Here is a 21,130-nt window from a genome sequence, read left to right on the forward strand (position 1 = left end):
ATGTAAGGGGTTTGGTGCATCTTGTGCAGTTTAAGTAGTGATTTTCCAACTTCATTTAGCTCTTGTGCTACAGTATATTAAGGCTCTCGGTAGTTAAAAGAAGAAAATCCTCTCATATTCCTGATCAAGTGTCAAGTTGTTGTTATTAAACGCTATTTAACAGGTTCCTGGATTGGAAAATAGTGACCATGACATCCTAAGGAGAGGCTTGCATTCATTTTGAAATGCTTTAAACCACCCGGGGTTTTTTGTCTGTACTAAAAGCAGGAAGCCATGAGGGACACACGCTCATTGCTTTCAGATGGTAAAGGTGGTTCCCCAGCTTTTTCCTTACTGATGTGGTCCAGTCGCCACCCAGGATGGTGGATTCCTCTCCTCCTCTGGGTGAATGTGTAATTAATGCCTTCAGGAATCCTTGTGCTGGCAGAGCTGGCTTCAGAAGGCAATGTGAGTTCACGGAGCTCAAGCATAATCTGCTTGGTTTGACTTCAAGATATCCAAGTATGTGTTAATTATTTTTTAAAATTGTTTCTTCAGCTTCTCTAAGGTCAGATGTAGATGTGATTTGTTAAAGGAGATCAGAGTCTGTTTAGCTGAACTGTTTTGATTAGTTTTGCTTGTTTTGTAATTTTAAGTGAAATTTCCTGGTATGCTTTTCAGTGAGTAGGGAATTTTGTCAAAAATCAGATTTTAAAGACATAGCTCAGTCTTTAACTCAGATCAGAATTACTGGTGTAGTCTCAAGGGTAGTGGGAAAATAGTAGTTCTTGTTTTCTATCACTTTCCCTTTCGTTTTAGCCAAAAATACAATAATTGAAGACTGCCTTTTTTTTTTTTTTCCCCAAGGTAACACAGCTACTGTCTAGTTTTGTCCATCCATTCTTTGTATCCTGGGAGTCCATTCTTGGATAGGGAAAAGTTTCTCATCAAAGAAACTTAGCAATGTTCTCTGCCTTGCTAGGTACTATTCCTGCAACTCGTGTGTCTTGTCCCAGTTCCCAGGATTACTGCTATCACCTCTGTAATTGCTCTCTAGATACTGGCACTAAAACTGGGTTAAAGAACAAAGCTGCACCATGCAGTTTCTCTTCGGAGTCAATTAAGTGACTGAAGGCACTCCCAAGTCCTGAAGCATGGTGCAAACCCAAGTGTTACCTGCTTTATAGCTAAGACAAATTTGGTAGGAATCTGGTTAGCCCGTGGAGGATAGATTTCTGCTAGAAAAGACGCAGCTTTTTTTCATATCTGTCATGAGTGAGATGAGCCTTGCAGGCTGAGTGCCGTTCAACTACAGAAAAACTTAAGTGCTTTTGCACCAAATGTTGTACAATCCTATATACATGGAACTATTACGCTTGAGGTGCCGGTTTTAGTTGCTACCAAGTAGCTAAGGATCTTCACTGAAACAGATTCATGAAGTTTTATAATACCTACAAAATATTTTGCCTTTGAGGATCATTCATGGTTGTTCTTTTTTATTAATTTGGAAGCTTTTCATAATCTCCAAAGGAAATGAGCTTTTTGTAATTATGCTTGTCAGTTCCTCTTTCTCCCCAAGTAACTGTTGAACCTGTTTGCCATGTTCATCTGCATCTCAGAAATCCCAAAGACTTGCGGTATTGTGGAGCAGAAAGACTAAAGAAGGCTTGAAGTTACTGCAGAACTAGGCAAGGAATATGAGATGCAAATCTTCAGGAAACAAGCTTTTAAAACTAAAACTACAACTTGTAGAGCAATTTGTAAATTTTACTGCCATTGCTGGTTTTACTGTTAGTGAAAATAAAAGACAGAGGCTTTTCTTGGTGTAACTTTATTCAGTTGGGTTATAACAACTATAAGGCAATGGAAAACATCTCTGCTTAGACCCATTGTTATCACTTCGCTGTTGCTGCCATTCTCAGTAGGGGATGGAGAGCGCTTACTCCAGGCTGACTAATTAAGGAATGACAGCTGGTTGGAAATAATCATTCTACTCTCGCAAGAGCTGTGAGCAACTTAACAAGAATTTCTGGAAAAAATGAACTTATAAACAGGATTAATTGACCATATTTAGAGGCTGTGCTTCCACTGTGAGAAGCTGCTAGGCTCTTGTGTTGTGGGGGTGAAAAATCAGCCATGTTCTTTCAGAGCCTGCGAGCGCAGGTCGCTCGTATTGCCGGGGCTGACGGCCCTGCTAGGGTAACTGGAATGAGAGGTCACAGTTTGCAGGTCTTGATGCTGTTCAGCAGCAGAGCTGCAGGGAAATGAAGTCAAGTCCATGTTAACGCCACCAAAAAGCTATTTGGGGAACCTGCAGAGGTGGGGTGGGCAGCACGGTAGTTTTATATAGAGGGTGGGTGAGGTTAACAACAAGGTACATGTGGAGAGAAGGGACCAGCAGGACGAAGGGAAGAGTTGGACTTGGGGATGCCTATCTATCTTCTTGCACAAGAGCTGGAGGCCTTCCTGAGCAAGGACTAGTGACACCAGCTGTTAGGAATTTTGAAATTATTCTTTTGCCAAGTGCTGTGGATGTACAGGACAGATTAGAGTTGTCTAATTGCTTTTTCCAGGACATGATCCTCACCTGGCCATCTTTTAGTCTTCAGCTAGTAGGCTTAAGTGCTTTAGAGACACATTATAGCCTAGGATGTATGTAATCAGGGGAATGACCCAAAAATTGTTTAAGACAGAAATAGAGCAAATTTATTTGGAAGAGAAGATATAATAGGGAAAACAAACTATATATTTGGGAGCAGAAGGGGAAAGAATGAAGGAAGGATTAAAATCTCAAGCTCTAAAATATGGTAAGAAAATTGGACTGAGTTTAGGATGGGAAAAGAGGGAAAACACCATAAATGAGGTGGTAGTAGATACCATTAAACTAACACAACTGCCTACTTCCTGGTTAAATGCATAAATACAGAGTTAAATTTCCAGCCTAAAAGTCAGTCTGTGTAGTCTGCCCTCATGTTCACAGCCCAGATGTTGAGAGGGTATGGAAATACCAGCAACAGTACTGCCTGTGCCAGGTCACCCATTTGTGGATCTAAGACACTGTCATCTTAGCCAGGAGTGGGCTCTGATGCTCTGAAAGAAGAGGGACAAGCGGCAAGGGGTAGGAGAAGTGCAGTCCCTCCTACTTCTCCCTTGTATCAGTGGACATGCCACGGATGGAGCATGTCCCTAAAGCCTGCCACCCAGTCTTCTTTACCTAGGCAGCAACAGAGCCACGGTAGAACTGAATAGGTGTGCACCAAAGACAAAACTTTGCTCTGTAATCTGCTTAGCGTGGAAGTTTGCTCAGTTTGGTGAAGTTTGTGTTATTGCCCGTTTTGCGTTACAGTGCTGCTCTGCAAGTTTTATTATGGATTCCTAGAATGAAAAAATGTGACATTTAGGAGTTAGTTCTTATCCTGCATCCCAGGGAAAGCTAGCGATGATCTCTGAAGGTACTTCCCAACCAAGGAGCAGAAGAAAACAGTGGTAGAGTCCTGCCATGACCTACCGAAGGGAAGTTAGATTGGAGCTAAGTTGGTATCACGTGAGATTTCTGTGAATATGCTGACCCAAGCCATCAACGTTTGATATTCTCAGTGAGAGGTCCTGTTCCTTGCTCTTAGCTCACAGGATCGATGCATATATTTAGCCTTCAGCTGCAAAAGGGATGACATGCTCTTACTCATTTAAGGACATACTAATTGAAAACAGTTAACAACATATAATCACTGTAATGAGTATTTCTACACATTCAAATTTAAAATAAAATGAAGAAAAGCCCTGCATAATTCTCTGGAGTCATGTTTGCTTTCCAGAATAATGTAACTGGTGTGGGCCAGTTGGGTACCAGTGAGTCTGTGGCTGATGTGTGCTCCTTCTCGTGGCACCGTGTGGCAGGAGAGCATCGTTCGCCCACCATGTGCACATAAGTGGTAGCGCTGGTTGTGAACAGTCTGTAGTTATGAATAACTAGAATGGCAATTGAGGAAGTATGATTTTGAAAATGTGGAATGTGGCGTTTACTTTTCCAGTGTTACTGTTCTGTGTATGTCCAGAAACACTAAAATACATGTATCTGTGGAGTAACACAAAACCTTTGCTGCCTCTGGCCATCTCCTGGGCTTGTGTTTTGTCATTGTCATGTGTGTTGTAACTAGATATACTTAAGTTCTTCCATCACCCAGTGGACATAGTTTTTATAATGTAATCTTTTGTCCACATGATATGTGGTTTTTCATACCTTACTGCAAGGCAGAAAAGGTTTCAAGGTAAACTTCAGACAAAGCAGTGTAGTCAAGTGGTGGAGGAAGGCTTGCCTGAAGGGGTAATACTGGTAATCTTGGGGGTTTTCTGGGTTTGGTGTGGTACATCCCTTACACGAGGAGGAGAGGAAGCAGTGAATGCTTTTGAGTGGAATTGTGTTTTTTGAATGGGGATGGATGTAGTTGTTAAGGAGTTAATCCATAATCTGTGACGGCAAGAGTAAAGGAATTGTGTGACTTATTCCATCATGTGTTTCACTTGAGTGCGTTGTTCCTCTTTCTACTGAGACAGCTGGTAAGAGGGGAGAAGGCTGAAATAAATGCAATGTTTTAAGACATTTAAGGGCTTTTCACAATAGCCCTCTGCCAGTTTGTTGGTGTCTCCTGGGGGCGAATGATAGGGAGGACAGGGTTGGTGGGAAGCTAAATGAGCGGTAATTGCCTAGGTGTGGGGTACCAATGAGTAGGTGGAAATAGATGGTAATTGTGTTATGGACAGCAAAAGGGAGCAGAGAGTTAAGAAAAGGAAAAGGGAAGAATTAAGTTAAGAGTTTGAAAAACGGAGGTAAGCTGTAAAAGAAACATTTGCAGCTGAATGTTTGTAGAAATTCTTACATCTCTTGTTCTCGAACAAAAGGGAAGAAAACAGTAGGGAGGAGCAGTTATAATGTGGGGAGAACACTGTAATTAAGTCAGGGTAAAGAAAGATGGTGACTGCCAAGGGTTATAGGACACAGACTGTGGCAGGGTATTACAAAGACGTTCTGCAAGAACCGTCCCTCCTCCTTGTGGTAAGCTAGAGCTAGGAAACAAAACCAACATATTCTGTTGCATGAAGTAGTGTATAGTGATTTTTTTTCTTTTTCTTTTTCTTTTTTTTTTTTTTTAACTAGATGTATGCAATTTAACTTTGGCAGAAAGTGCTGGTTGATTACTTTGACAGGTTTAATTACTTTGGCTTGAGTAGGATGAAAGTGAATTTATTTCCCAGTGAGAAAAGCGTTGAAAGGCTGCATGAAAACCTGTCAAGGGAAACTGAAGAGGGGTTGGGGAGTTATCTTTACAGTAAATGGAATTGATAAACATGTCAGTTAAAAGGGGAATTTATTCAAAATACCCAGGTTTTTTTGGCCAGAAATCTTTGATAATTCTATTCACTGGGAAAGTGAATTTTATCTGTTAAGTTGATTTGCTTTTTCATAATGCTTGTAGAGCAAGGAATTACCATAGAATAAAGAAATTGAAGTTCGTTTGGTTTTTTTTTCCCCTAGAACACGTCAGTAATGGAGGATCAGAATGAAGATGAGTCTCCAAAGAAAAATACCCTATGGCAGGTAGGGCTAACAGTTGCGTGGAAAGAGAGTTGGCATGATTTTGTACATTCCTGCTTTTGAGAAACTTCCAAATCTTGCATCTGCATAATCGTCCTTGTATGTAGTTGATTGTATCATCCTAAAATTATCTCAGCCTTCAAGTGAAGGATAATGCCAATGAATAATACTTGAGAAATTACTAGATCTTCTCAGATTTTGTAGTTTGTGCTGACCTTGGAAGGCCAATTCTGCATCAAAGGATACCTGAGATACAGTTCAACCTTTCTGAGCATGTGACTGTCCTTTAAAAGGGAAATTTCAGCACCTTCACGTGGCAAGCACTTGCAACCCATTTGCTTTGAAGAAGTTTGGGAATATTTCAGAGCTGACAGTTGTTCCCCAACAGCTCTCTTGGTCTCCTGAAGGGCTCAGAAGAGCCTGGCATAAATCGTTGGTTCTATTTACTAATTAGTAATGAGTCCTGGAGTGGTGTTCTTGTAGCATCCTTATCTGTAGGTAAAGCTCCCAGGATTTTAATGGTGTTTTTATGTGTGTGTCCCAAACATTGACATGAGCTGTGTTTCCAAAACAAAGCAAGCCCTTGATACTGTGTAATTGTCCGTTTTCATTTATGGCCAGGCAGTTTGACACTGACATAAAGGTCTTGAATTTTTGTGTTAATTAGAATATTAATATCCAATGTCAGCATGTCTGTAAATGTGTATTATTTTAACTGCTGGAACCCGAGTAAATAATTTGAAGAGGGAGACTGCAATATGCAGCAGAAATCACTGGTTTAATCTGGAAAAGTTTCTTCTGAAAAGAGTTAAGTTCCTTGCTGTTTAAATGGTAAGAGGTGTAAGAGAATTCAAGTCTTTCAGTGTAAGAAGTGAGTTACAATTACCAGCAAAGTCCTTTCATTGATCTTTTATCTATGGAAGATGAAGTTTATATGGTGTAACTTGTAGCTTTGAGAATGTTTTGATTATTTGCTTGCATCTTCTCACATACTCTTCCTTGAGAGAGTTCTTTATAAAGCTGTTTCTGTTTTTTATGTTTAAATACTAATACTCCTTTTCTAAACACAGATAAGTAATGGAACTTCATCTGTGATTGTCTCAAGAAAAAGACCATCGGAAGGAAACTACGAAAAGGAAAAAGACTTGTGTATTAAATATTTTGACCAGTGGTCTGAATCAGATCAAGTTGAATTTGTGGAACATCTTATTTCACGAATGTGTCACTATCAGCATGGACATATTAACTCTTACTTGAAGCCCATGTTACAACGGGACTTCATCACTGCGTTACCAGGTAAACTAATCCTTATTTTACAAGAGGTGCTTTTATAAATATTTTTTTTTAATTCTTTGGGTGTATGCAGCTTTTCAGAATGTCCTTCAGGTTGAGATTGTCTTGTATAAATAAAGTGAAGCTTCCTAATTAAAAGAAGGGCAGGAGGGTAGCTGAAATCATTCCCTTCTGTGATTAATTGAATTGGCCACTGGATGCCAGTGTTGTTCCATGTAAAAGTAGTTTGAGTAGCATATCCGGAAGACTAGTTTGTGTGTAATTTGAAACTTGAGTTGTTGCTAAAGTTGTATCTCTGCAAGCTCTGGTCTAAATTCCATTTTCATATGGACACCATAGGTGTAGAAAAATACTATAAAGGTGTTTTCATTCATTCATTACATTTTAGTTTTGTTCTGAGTTTCCTAAATCTTAAATAAAAAGCTGCCTGCTTAGATGAGTGAATCTGGTTTGTCTGGTCTTGTTACTGACTCGAGAGCGAAAGCACTTGTGGATTTTTATTCTGTAGTCCAGCCATGATTCCTTCTTTCAGTTGCTTGGAACAACTTTTGTTGTTTTTTACAATGTAAATACTGGGAACTGTTCCCATGCCCAGCCCTTTTTGAAGGTGATGTGGTGTGTGAGGAATATCTGTATAAATTGACCCAGGAACTTAATCTGAGCTGATTGAAATCAATCTCCTCTTGAACTAATGTCACATTAAAAGATAACAGCGCAGTACTACCTTTTAAAAAGATAGTCTCACTTCTTTTAAGCAAAATTCTTTTGTTGTACATGGAAATAGTCTTTGCTTGCTACTATCCTTACTGATTTTACACCTGTGAGGATGCAGGAAAAATGGAAAACGTTTGTGGTATCTGGCTTCTTTTCGCTTCAGTGGAAAAAAGTGATAATTCTGCTGTGCTGTTCCGTAAGTGGGTGGCAAAACGTTTAGTTTGCAGGATCTGTCCTTACAAGTTGGGCAGTGGTTGGGCTTTTTACTGCACATCACAATTGTGGAGTATGGCTAATACTGTATCAGCTGTTGCAAGTCCCGTTGATGAGAGTGACTCAGAAGCCTCATCGATGAGCCTATGCTCATTGTTTTTCCACATCTGTCAACAGTGTTTCCTCTAGCATGTGAAAAACAACTGTCAAAAGACAGTGGTACGTGGTGGACAGCGTAATTGCGAGAGTGACTTAAGTCACTACTGTGCTTTTGATTCTCTTAATTATCTTTAAGATGTTGATCTTAACACTCCTTGCATGGTCTCATGCAACTTCTGCTTCTTCCTTAATCAAATTGCAACTCTGACCCTTGAGCACTACCTCATCACCTTTTATTAGGAAAGAAAGTCCCTTCCATATCTGTTTTGTGTGTTAGAACTATAGGAGCGCTATACACTGTGTCAGGCAAGTAAAACCCTGCCAGGCTTCTTCTGAAATGTGTTTCTAAAATAATGAAAGCCTGTGCAGTTGGATGATCTAAGTGACTGTTTCGTATCTGATGTTAGTCAGTTTTATAGAGTTGACATCCCACATTTGGGTTTCATTTTCATACAAAGTGATATTTACACATTGAGCTTTGAAATCCCTGTGGATTTTAATTGTTTTAATTTCTTATTGAAATTCAACCAAACCTTCATCTGGTACCTATAATCAATAACAGATGTAACTTTTCAGCATTTTCTATAAAACTGCAAAAGCTCTTGTAGAGGCATAAGAATTGAGCATATTTTTCTTTGGAAAATGAACCAATAAATGCTAGATGCATTTTACTGTAGAAAATTGATAGGTTTTAGTACCTGTTGGAGAAACTGTTTATGAAACTGAATGCTTATATCTTTTAATGTAAAATAGGTATGTGCAGCTATTTCAGATCTTAATGCGTCTTAAACTTAGTCCTGTATGTTGTCTGAAATGCTTAGATAGGCCCACTGTAATTACCTGTGCTTTGGACCTGTTTCTACTGTGTTAAGTAGGATAAATATTTTACTTGATTTTTTTTTTTTCTAATGCAAACAATTTAAATCTGTGCACTTTTGCAAGCAGTAAAAATCTTAAAATAGACTTGGTGGCAAAGCATTTGTGTATTTGTGCTCAGTATGCAACTTTCAAGGCTCCGTGTGGTCACAGAAGAAGAGATTGCCGTATTTTAACATCAGGAAACACTTGAGTTTCTGACTTTGTAAAAATCTGGTTTTAACTGTGGCCAGTGTAATACAGAACTGTGAAAATTATGCATCTTAATAAAGGGCTTCTGCCTGGTAATTTGCAGTTGATCCTTAAAACTCAATGGTTTCATAATGAACAAGCTGTGTGTGTAAAGTGTGCAGTCCCAGACCGATGCGCATACGTGTATATGCTCTGGCTGTTGTGGAGATGTGGTAGCTCATTGCAGTTAACTTTTATGGAAAACCTGGATTTAGTTCAGGTAAAGGTTAATGAGCATTTGGTACTAGGATTACACCACAGGCAGGAGCCTGAAAAAGCCTTGGGTTAGTGAAGTGAATAAAAACAAGCGGAGCACTTGTCACTTGGATTTTGTCTCTCCAGACACTGAGTCTGATAGTTCTGTAGATAGGCAGTCAAGTCTAGATCTTCTCAGGAACATTCCTGACCTGTAGAAAACAAAACTGACCTTAGGAAGGAAGATTTTCCTGGTACTTTATTTGGAGAGTTACTGTCCTTGGGAACATGTTCTAGCCCTGTCTCTAAATGTTTGGTCTGATGTTACAGTGAAATGATTTTTTTAAAACTGGATTTTGAGAGGGACCTGGGTGTTAGCCTGGTACTTCTGAATTCTGCACATGCCACAGAAAGGCACCAAACACATTGCAATACCCTGTCCTGTTTGCACTCTGGAGCAGTCTCCGTCACACCGTTCCCCCAGGCGGAGCAGAGGCTTTGCTGCGGGGGGTGACTTTTGTACCTCCTCTGTCTGAGGAAATGGCATTAATGCCCCGGTGCCTCTGCCAGCTCTTCACCTCTGCTTCACATCAGCTTGTTGACAGCCAGAAATGGCAACAGTGATCTCTCCAAGAAAGGCTTAGCTTTTGGATGAATTGGTGGTGGCACCTTGGTCATTCAGGTTGCATTTCTAGACTTGAAGCTTGAGAGGAGGCTTTGGAGCCAGGTTTTCACAACTGTTTGTCAGAGGGTTGTTACTGCTTTTTCAAAGGCAGTTTTGTGAAAGATTGAACAATTGCAAAATGTTCCTGCTTTGTTGTGTCTCATTTTTCTTAATATGGAGTACTATCTTTTTGAAAAATAATAATTCATAAGGAAAAGAAAACAAAGCAGTTGAATGCAAGTTGCTGAGTACACACATTGTATTACATGGACGCATTCATTTCTGTATAGGAAATCATTAAAACCATGGACTTCAACAATCCTGTGGTTGCCTTGTGCTAAAAGGTCTTAAGATGGGGAAAGCAAGCCCTGGTGTATGTTGTCTTGTGATCCAAATACCTTTTTATGGTTTCAAAATTGTAATACAAATCAAATTCTTCAATGCTACTTAAATGACATGTACATTCTTACTCGCACAAAGGATTTAAAATACGATGTGGATTTCTAGTAATGGAATATGCTGTATATTAAACTCCTAAAGTGTTTGTGCTTGATTCAAAAACTATCGAAAAACAAGTGATACGGTAGTCCTAACTCTGAAAAGCATTGCAAGTTCCGCTCTCAAGCTGACCCGTTCAGTGTCTTCTGAAAGATACTAGAGGTACGGTGGAATAGGTGGGAAAACCTCAAACCCACCAAGAGCCAACCACAGAACCATGCACTGGCTGCCTTCAAAGGATGCCTTGCAATGTAGCCTTTTTATTAGGTTGGTTATTGGTAACTTTACAGCTCCTGGGAGCTCTCATCCCTCTTTCGGGAGAGGCTGATTTAGTTTGCTGCCAGGAGATGGCAGTAACAGATAAACTTTTAAAATATTATTTTGTGCGTGAATATAGTTTGAAGATCTTCTGTTTGTCAGTTTCTCCCTTGGGAATTGTTCATAATTTTTACATTTCAGAAACTGCTCAGAACTATAAGTGAGGTGTTTTGCAAGCCAGCATGGCTACTTTGTCCCATAACCTTTCTTTAAATACATGGTTGAAGTAAGTCCAGGGTTATGGTTTGCTTAGTGCTTTATGGCTAAAAGCACTTAAGCATTCCTTGTCTAAGAAGGTTTGTATACATGTGATGATTATTTTACTTATGCCAGTTGGGCAAAATTATGCCTCCCATCTTTGGAATGAGAAAAGTATCCAGCAGGTGGGTACCTGTTCAGCATGGATCCTGTTGTCCCATCTTTACTGGAGAGCAGTAGCAGTTTTGACCAAAAATGTGCTTAAGGGCAGCTGTTCTGTGACTGTACAGGCAGTTTATTGGATGAACTATGCATCATTCATTTGCTCATTCACCTACAACCTTTCAGATGCATGAGTAAAGAATTCTACACCTTAAAAGTGCAGACACTGAAAGATTTGCCTGTCATCAGTGTATCTTGTACTACCGGCTTGTTTGGAGCCCAGGCTGGAATGTGTTTTTTCTTCTAACAAAGGGGAACTAAGGTCAGCTGAAAAGTTTAGTTTGATGTGTGCCCCAGCTCTTCTGCCATGCCACTGCCCATTAAAAACTCCTTTCACATCATCTTTGTATCTCTGGGAGAGCTGGAAGCTGGTGCACTTGTCATTCAGCCACATTTTGCAGAAATACTGTTGGCATCAGGGTGTTTTCCTCTCTTTTTAATAATTTCTGGGTCTGCTGGTTTAACTGTAACCTACTTTGGTTTTTATTCCCAGTTTCTTCTAACGTCTTCCAAACTTTGCAGTCATTCATTTTTGTATTTAATTAGTAACTTTGAAACATAGTAGCCAGATGCTGGTTGACCTGAATTATCAATTTTGTCATTTCCTAGCAGTATCGTTGCTTTTGTTAGCCAGTGATTTGACTAAATATCCATGTGTGGGGTAAACATTAATACACCTTTAGCCCTGACCTATGGTGCACATGCTGGGAGGATAGTGCAGGCGCTGCTCTGGAGAGGGAGCGGAGGGCAATCTAACCTCAGGTGTTGTATGACGGCTGTTGAAAGAAAAATGACACAGTGAAGTGGGAGCCTTAAACACCTTTTATACAGGAACCTCAGCGTGCTGCTCTACTAATACAGAGTTTGTAATTACGATGGTTAATTGCCATATCATCTGTGCTGTTTGCTTTGGGAACTGCAATGATTTATGTAGAAAGTTCTTCCTCTTCAAAACGTAATGTGCTCTGTGCTGGCAAAATATGAGGAGGACTATTGTGTAATTACAGCATTGTAGATGTACTAGACAGTCACTTGCTCTGTATAGACTGATCTTACATTGTTGAATGTGACTATTTTGTACTGAACTGTAAAATAACTGTTAGATCTGTTCCTGTTTAAAACATGGCATGTGCCTTGTTCACACCTGTAACCTTCAAAATCCAAGAAGTGCTTACTGACCAGACTCATTTATTTTCTTTATTTTTATCTGGCTGTCCTCCGTTTTGCACAATGAATTAGTTTGTCTCCATGATACCCAAGGATTCATGATTTTAAACAAACTCTTGAAAATGACCTTGCAATGATTGGATTTTCTGGAAAAACCTTGAACTGTTTCGAATCACATCGCAGTAAGATAAATATATCCTAAGTAAACAGTATTTAGAATCTGAGAGTTATTTACTGGAAAGGTTGGGATGGGGCAGACTGGAAGACCTCTTAACAATGTATTTAAATGCCCTGGTGCTTTCTTCAAAGCAGTGATGTAGGAGATGGTGCAGTTCAAAGCTGCTCTGAGACATGGTGTAGCTGGGAGAGAATGTGCTGGTTTGGAAGTGGCTGGATTTGAGACCCACCAGCTATTTGGACCTTCATTTCAGTTATTTGAATCTGTTATTATGACTGGTATTGAAAAATTTGCGTTAACCCAATTTACATTGTAGGAGCTTTCACCATTTTTTAAAGCCTTTTTATAGTTCTCTAGATTATGTAGAAGAAATGAACAAATGCTCTTCAACTACATGTATTGGTTTCTCCTTTCTACTGCTGTTCATTTTTAGGAAGGCCATGCCAAATTTAGCTTGCAGTAGGGGTCTATATGAGCACACTTTCTTAATTCTTAAAAAAATTAACAGTAGTTTCTTTGATTTTTGAGGACTATTTCAAGCCTAAAGTAGGCTGTTATGAGATAAAGTGGAAAATTAAAAAGGTCATAGTCTCCTAGATTGAAAGAGTATCTCTTTTTTTCATGCTTGGCCAACTGGCATACATTATTCACAAAAATAAAGTTATTCTAGATCTCTGGTTTAGTGGAGCTTTTGGGAAAGCAAAATTGCAGGTCCTTTGAGATAAGTTAACAGATTACCAGTGATTTTTTTGTGGGACCGATGACACTGTAGTCGGAACATAAACAAGAAAAGTGTAGTTGCTATTTTAAATTTAGTGCAGGTATGTTATCTGAGTGGTTTCTGTGTAGGTATCTTTAATCAACTACAATCACATTTTTAAATCTAACACCCTCAGTGGGAGACAAGATCTAGGCAAAGACCTTAAGGGAACACATGCAGCATTCCACCTGTTCTATGTCTTGATAGATCTGTGGTGGCAGCTTACTGTATTCATCATCTTTATTGATGTACTTATGCTTTCTACCAGCTTCGGCTTCAGTACCTGGTGCTTTTGGATAAGTATTACGTGACATTTATGAAATGATACATTGCAGCACATGGCCTTACGTAGACCTGGATCAATGGGCAGGACCCCAATTCTGCTGTATTTGAACTTCTGCTGGCATGTTGAGTGCGTTTAATATGCAAAACTAACCTTGCCATGATATCAAAGGATCACAGGGGTTAATAAGCTGCTTCTGGTAGCTAGGTTCTTCACGATGAAAGTCAGCGTTACCCCAGTCCACTCGTAACTATTGCTTGGTGACCAGCACACCTTGTCCTGCAGGTGAAGTTAAAGAGTATGGCAGTCACCATGGTGATGCTGTTTCTGCAATGTCTGAGTACTGCCAAAGGGCTTTCATTTGCAGTAATGTTGTTTTCCTTGGGAGTTCTCTTGTAGTACATTGTAGAGCTCATTCTTTGGCCTGGTAAAGCTGGCATTGTCACATTAGCAGGACATGGACACACATCACTCCCTTGCTGTAAAAGGTAGTGCGCCCTGAGTGTCGGAGAGCAGCAGACACAGGAAAGATGCTAAGATAATATCTGTTCATATGCCTGTTGTAAATACATTGGGAAATCTTTTGTGAAGCTGAACTAAATTTACTTTGCACTGGAATTTACAGTGCAGAAGCTGAGCTGTCACCACCTCTCATTATTTGAAGGTTACTTGACTCCTGCTGATCCTGGGCTTTTCTTAGCTGATTCTCATACTAGAAGCAATTGTAGCCATCGGTCCCAAAACAAATGCTGTATTGAATGTTATAGTCTGATTTACTCAACTTGAAGATGTTTCAAGAAATTTGTCCCTCTTGAAGTTTTCTCTAGCTGAAGGGAAGCCTCAAACCCACCAGCTTCTGGTAGGTTTGTCCTGCTGTCTCCCAAGTGCAGCAAACCATGAGTGAGGCTAACTGCCTTAAATGTTAAAGCAGCATTTGTGATTGACAAATTACTGTCAAACTCATTGATTTCTCCTTCCTACACTGGGCTGCAGGGCATGGTGTCTCTGGCGTATGCTCTACCACCAGTCCTGAACAAAATTCAGGAGTGGACTTGGCATCTGCAGATTATAGGCAGGGCTTAAATAGAAAATATGTCCTTGCATTTGATGCAAGAAAGTTTTTGCAGAATCCTTGCTTATGCTTCTGCTGGATATGTCTGTATTTGTTCCTGTGGAGTCTCCTCTTCTGCTGAGTTGAACTACCTATTGTTATATGTAGGGGTACAGTAAAATAATCTATATTTTAATTTTTTATTACTGCTGCTTAATAAAATATCAGCTTGAAGATGATCATCTTTTTTGGATCATGTAGCGCAGTACATTATGTGCTCAAAAAGTCCAGGTTCTGTGTGCCCAGAAAAAGCAAAATGCTTTCTGCTACTTGCATACTGTGGTGAATTTTGGCTTGTGCTTGTTCTGACTCAATGGAAGATGGGACAGTCCATTAGGCAGACTGCTGGGAAAGGAGTAAAGCATTAGAGATATTTCGGTGTATCTGTTTGGATTCATTTGTAACTGGTGCTTTTACGTATGGTGACTTAATCATCGTGTTGCTCTAGTGCCTTAAAGCTGTGTTGGCTTTCTCTGAATGTATATTGCAAAGCTTGTTTTGTAGTTTACTCTGAAGTGATTGATGTTTTGATTGCCTTTATTTCTTTGTAGAGCAAGGCTTAGATCACATAGCAGAAAACATCCTTTCCTATCTTGATGCCAGATCACTCTGTGCAGCAGAGCTGGTATGTAAGGAATGGCAGAGAGTCATCTCTGAGGGAATGCTATGGAAAAAATTGATTGAAAGAATGGTACGCACAGACCCGCTATGGAAGGGACTGTCAGAAAGAAGGGGTTGGTAAGTACCTTGACAATAATTAAATTCACCTTGTACAGTGTTCTCCTTTACAAATTTCCCTAATGGTGAGCTCTGCCAAAAGTAAGTTTATAGTAAATTCTTATCGCAGAGATGCTTATCTCTTCTGTGGACTGGTTGGGGTAGCTACAGGAGAGCTGTCAGCTCCTGCTTGCACTTCGGCTTTGTCCCGTCCTTGTGTGCCCTGATGTCTTTTAACACTTGCTTTCTTACGGTAAGTCTGTCTGCAAATTTTTAATTTCCGTTTTGCAGGGAGAACAAACAATTAGAGTCAGCTTACAGAAACTAGCAACAATGTTTTGCAGGGCTTTTTCTGAAGTAAAGTATTTCCAATTAAACTTTTTTTTTTTTTAAAGTTTAAAATAGCTGATAGGGCTGCAGAAGCCTCTCTCGAAGAGAAACCATTTAAGTTTGTGGCAACGGAGTTTTTCTGTCCTTTGGGAATACCTGAAGAGATGAGGTGGTGTTCTGCTTTAGAAACCTGTTTTTCTGTGCTCTCTGGTGGTGTGCCTACGAAAACGCAAGGCATATTGTAAGGAGCAGGAGAACGCCACCCTGCTGGCTAAAGCCTTATGAAGCAGTGAACCCTGATTTGGAAAACTATAAGGAAAACACTCATTTTCTTTTTAAGTCTTTGATATTTTCAATACAGCTGTCAAATTGTAAGAATTCTGAGTATTGCCATTACAACTCTTGTGACTTTACAAGTACTTTATAAGAATGTCATAAGGCTTTGTTCTGTGCAGATTTTTAATTCCTTCAAGGTTTGAATTCTTTGTGGTACATTGAAAAATATGTTTCTGGTTCTTTCTAGGGATCAGTACCTGTTTAAAAACAGACCAACAGATGGCCCCCCAAATTCATTTTACAGGTCCTTATACCCAAAGATAATACAGGATATAGAGGTATGTTTTCTGATACATAATACCCGCGGGAGAAATAATGTTGAATATTGATAGTGTTTCAAAGGTGCTGCATGTTGGGGCAATGAAGTGTATCATATGTATCTGTATCACTACATATGTATCACTACTACTTTTTGAGCTCTGGCTCTTCAGACAATGTCAAAAGCACTCTCAGCCACTTACAGCCACAGTATGTGCATTAAGTGTTAACTTTTTGCATTTGAAGATTTTTGGAACTCTTCTGGGACTATGGATTTTGATCAAATAGCTATTTTAGGACACATTACTCCAAGACAGTTCCACCTATTGCTGAATGTTCTGATACATTGGTTACACTCGCTTAGAAGGTGATCTGAAGGTTAATGCCTTAAACATTTAAAATCATTAATTAATTTAAATTTAATTTATTTGTTTGATTAATTTATTTAAATAATTTAAAACACTGCTTATCTAGTAACAGTATATCTAAAGGGGTGACTGTTGCAAATACAGCTTTCTTCACTGCATGGGGTTTTCTTTTCCCCATCCTGTGCTTTGATGAGAACATTAATTAGTCCTACAGTGATAGACTGTGCAGGAGTATCAGTAGTAAAGAAACTGCAAAAATTACTATTCTTTTCTTTGATATTTTGCTTATCTTGCTTAAGATTTACAAAGTTGGGCTTGCTCCCTCATTTTAAAATGTTTCTGATAAATCAGGATCACCTTAGTGTTCTGCCTACCAGCAGAAAATCTGTCTTGCTCAGTTTGCTGTGTAACCACCACAAAACACTTAAGTTGTACCACAGATTGTGATGGATTTATTTTAACCACGTGATGGATGTGAAATTATTGGTCTGAAATTCATTAGTGGGGAAACACATGTTTTGGTGTTTAAGACAGATGTGAACTAATGGAATCATTCTGCTATGGCAAATGTGAATTTGTGTTGCTTGGCACTCAGTAAACAGAATTATTCGGAACGCTTAACCTATCTGTAAAATGTATCTGCTGGAAAACATAACCCAATCTTCAAGTATTTTTTTATAACCCTTGCTACACAATTTATAAATATTAAAAGAACTAGGTATGAAATATAGTCTAGGCTTGTAAGCTGAATGTTACACATTATGTTATTTGAAGGGAGATGTCTTCTCCCTGTAAGGAATGACGGAGTGATATTGCAATGAAAAGAAGCCCAGGGGATTAAGGAGAATTCTTAATGTGATATTTTCCTGCTTTCCGCAAAATCCTGGTATAGTTCAGTAAAGAAAATGTGCAAAAAGCAGTGTGAAAACCTTTGTGTAGAACACTGAAAAAGTTCAGCATTATTATAACTCACATTTTTAAAGTTACTTTTCTGAAACTCATTTTTTAGGTGTAAGTGGAATGTTTGATTAGGAATTCTTAGAATTAGAGATGGGAATATTCCTTAGAGATGTTCTAAGGACTTCCTGAGGCCTTTTGAACTGTCATAACCTGCCATTTTGTACTTGCTTTAGATGCTGTACATTTGCTAGCACAGAAATGAAGCTGCAGAACTGGACAGTTCTTGGTAGTATGAAATAAGTAGGACAAAACCAAATCCCTCATTCTTCTGTCATCACCAATGTCAATACTAAATGTAAAAAATTTTCAGTCTTTAAATATCTGGGGGTGGGGAAAGGGTGTGCCACTAAAAATGTATTGTAGTAATGAACATGTTTCTTAAAAAAACCTAAATTTCATTAAATTAACAATAAATATATTAAACCAAGACAACAGAAAAACTTGCACTGCATGGCTTGAAAAGGAAGGGCTCATCTATTCAAAATGGATATAAAATGCATTGGTGTTTGGAGGTCAAGAAACAGGGGTTTATAGTACTCTTTTTGAACCCTGATTTTCTTTCAGAGTTTCAACTTACAGATTTTTAATTTTCATTATATAATGCTGAGATGGATGATGTGATCAATGTAGAATATGCAGAGTAACGGGTTATTTCATGACAAGCTTTGAGATGGAGCTGGGACAGTGGAGTGTGCTATATGTAAAACGTGCCATGCCACTAGTATTTAAAAATAGTAACATGAGTAATGAGCGTGGGAAAAGTTGTCTTTTCTGTAGCGTACAAGGAGTAAACTGTGAGCTGTTACCATAGCTTCTGCCCATTCCAAACTGCCTGGCAATCCAGCTACTTTTACATATGATTCCCATAGTTCCTATCTGATGCTTATATCCCTAACAACATTAAATATCACTGGGGCATGCAGGGAACTCCAGTGTGGCTCACTCAGGTGGAGGGAGGCAAGAACAGAGAAGCAGAATTGGGGCTGTTTGGGGAAAATTTCCTGTAATTCCGTGCTTGTGTCTATAAACCTGTGAGAAACTTTTAATCGTTAGTGGTTGTCAATCACTTGGGGTAGAAATTCAGGTATTGGCAACCAACCTTGATGCTGTCCATGGCCCGTGGATGCTTTGGTAGAGCAGTAAAGCTGAAAGGAGCCAGGACCTGTCAGCTGTGGGCTCTTGCCTCTGAACCTCACTTTAGCAAAAGTAAGTGTCAGCCTCTGTTTGCCCAAATTCAGGCAACAAACGTGTCCTTGTCCAGTCTCCTAGAGCGGTGAAGTTTCTCTTTGAAAACTAATGGCTACTTCCAGAATCATCACTGCTCAGTTTATACAGGCAGCGCATTTCCCACTCCTGGTTCCTCGAAATTGCTGAACTGGAGGGGGAGGCAGAAGGACGGGAGTAGTATGCCACGTCAAATTTTTCCCTGTTTACATATTTCATTCAAGCCTTCTGAAATATTGCTGTTTTCCACATTTCCAACCTGGAGTGAGGTTAGTGTTTGTTAATAGTCAAGGGTCCGATAGTTCTTCCACTTCCAAAAGTCTGTTATAATTTTTCTAATAAATCACCCTTTAAAGCACTTTTCACAAATTGCTTCCCTAAAGAACTGTCAAAAGAAGCTTTTAACACTGTTTAAAAATGTAGATAGTGAGTAACAATAACAACAAAACTTAGCTATAAGATTAGGAGCATTTCTTAGATTTTTCCTCCCCTTATACTGTTTTTAAGCCTTAAGTCATGCTTTCCCTCAGTTTCATACTTTCCCCATTCCCTCATTTTTCAAAGCAATGTGCAGAAGCTCTTAAATGAGACTTTCATCTTAACTGTGATGATGAATTTTGTATCTCTGAATACCAAAATGTTTTTTCTTCAAATATTTGCCTGGACCTTTAATAAGATCTTTCTGTTTCTGTCAGAGTGTCAGAGTTTAGGGAGCTATCAATGAGCCAAAGGCTACCATATTAGCATTTATATAATTATATAAATATTTTTATAAGACATTTATCTTGTGTCCAAAGGGCTTGATTTAATACAGTAAAACGTATTTGATGTAGTACAAAAAATTTTGTCATTCAGTATTTTACCTGCGGAGCACAAAGATTAACCAAATTTTGCTAGACTGTTTCTAATGATAAGAATTATTAATTTACTGCAGCTGGTACTAAATTGGATTGTGGATAGAGATAAGCTTAAAGGAGAGTGTGCTCTCTCCTTTGGGTTGACTGACAGAATTTGAAAAATAATCCAAAACCTGAATTAGCAATTGGAAGGAAAGATGAGGAATTATAAATAGCAAATTTGAATTCTTTCCCTTGGGCTCTATTTGCATTTTGGGTCAAAAGTCCGTGCAACCACCAAGTGTCGTTAGCTGCAAGGTAATACAGGCAATGATTTGGCAAAGTGAGGTCCCCTTGCCTCTCTGAAGATTTGTTAGTGTTTGTTTCATGCCAAACACATTCTAGGAACATAATGTCACTTTTGAAATCATTGGATTTGAAAATAAGAGGACATCTAGAGATCTGAAACCAAGTTCTTGGAAAGAGAGGTAGTTACTCTCCACCTCCTGTGAAGCCAAATATTTAATTAGGTTTCATTTCACAAGAGGTGGTCCAGTAAACATCAATGTCTCAGAGTCAGATGTTGAATTGCCAAGCTTCCCTAGGAGCTTTAATAAAGGAAAAACCTGTTTTGGGGCTTATCCTGGAAGACTGACCATGGGTTTGCAAGACCATGCTTGCGGAGGTGGTCTGGGTGGTGCTGGGTGTCCTGTGCCTGGGCGCAGGCCCCAAGCCTGCTGGGGAAGGTCAGCTGGTTTAATGGGACTGTGTTTAATCGGCATGTTGCCAGGATGGGAAGTTTAATACTGCTGATCCCAGAACCCCGAGTCCCTGGATTTTTTCCATATTATTTGTGAAATTTGGCCAACTATTCTGTTTTCCCCTCAGGATTAGCCCAAGTATCTATTTCTTGTGATGAGTCTCAAAGACTTATTTTGTAAATGTTCCCCTTATCTTCAAACACATGGCAAGTGCCCTCATCTTGTTTCCATGGAGACTTAGGTCCACCTAATTAAGACAAGAATTAGAATGTTATTTTGCTGAAGATGTTAGGAAAATGGCACCAGGCCATCAGATTAACACCATGTGTTCTTCTGAATTTTGAAAAAGTTCAGATTTTAGGACTGGAACTGAAATTTCAAAGCCTTGGGAAAATTTGAAAAGGGGAGAATGTCAGCGCTCACCTTAAGTCACCGCCAGCATTGGGAGATCTCTGTTTATGAAAGTTGCAGTTTATAATTTCTGAGGGAATTGGGTACTGTTCTAATTCTGATGCTGGAGAAACTTCTGTGTGCGTGTGTGTGAAGAATCTGGTCAGCATTATATGCCTTGAAATCTTTTCAGCCAGCCTTTGAAATCTCTACTTCACAGGCACTTTCCAAAAGGCATTTCTTAAAAATGAAATTGGCCAAGGAAAGGAGAGGCTTTTGAGTGGCAGGGACAAAGTTC

General features: G+C 39.2%; 1 protein-coding gene across 4 annotated transcripts in view; it reads left to right on the forward strand.

Annotated features, from left to right (window-relative positions):
* FBXW11 (F-box and WD repeat domain containing 11) overlaps positions 1 to 21,130 on the forward strand; it is a 74,631-nt gene that overhangs the window by 33,249 nt on the left and 20,252 nt on the right. For all 4 annotated transcript variants that reach the window (XM_055811847.1, XM_055811850.1, XM_055811848.1 and 1 more), the window contains 4 exons: positions 5,513 to 5,575; positions 6,643 to 6,868; positions 15,204 to 15,390; positions 16,223 to 16,313. In XM_055811847.1, the coding sequence (XP_055667822.1) occupies positions 5,513 to 5,575; positions 6,643 to 6,868; positions 15,204 to 15,390; positions 16,223 to 16,313 (567 nt within the window). The remainder of the gene's footprint in view (positions 1 to 5,512; positions 5,576 to 6,642; positions 6,869 to 15,203; positions 15,391 to 16,222; positions 16,314 to 21,130) is intronic.

This window comes from Falco peregrinus, chromosome 8 (assembly GCF_023634155.1).
Source record: "Falco peregrinus isolate bFalPer1 chromosome 8, bFalPer1.pri, whole genome shotgun sequence".
Taxonomy (NCBI): domain Eukaryota; kingdom Metazoa; phylum Chordata; class Aves; order Falconiformes; family Falconidae; genus Falco; species Falco peregrinus.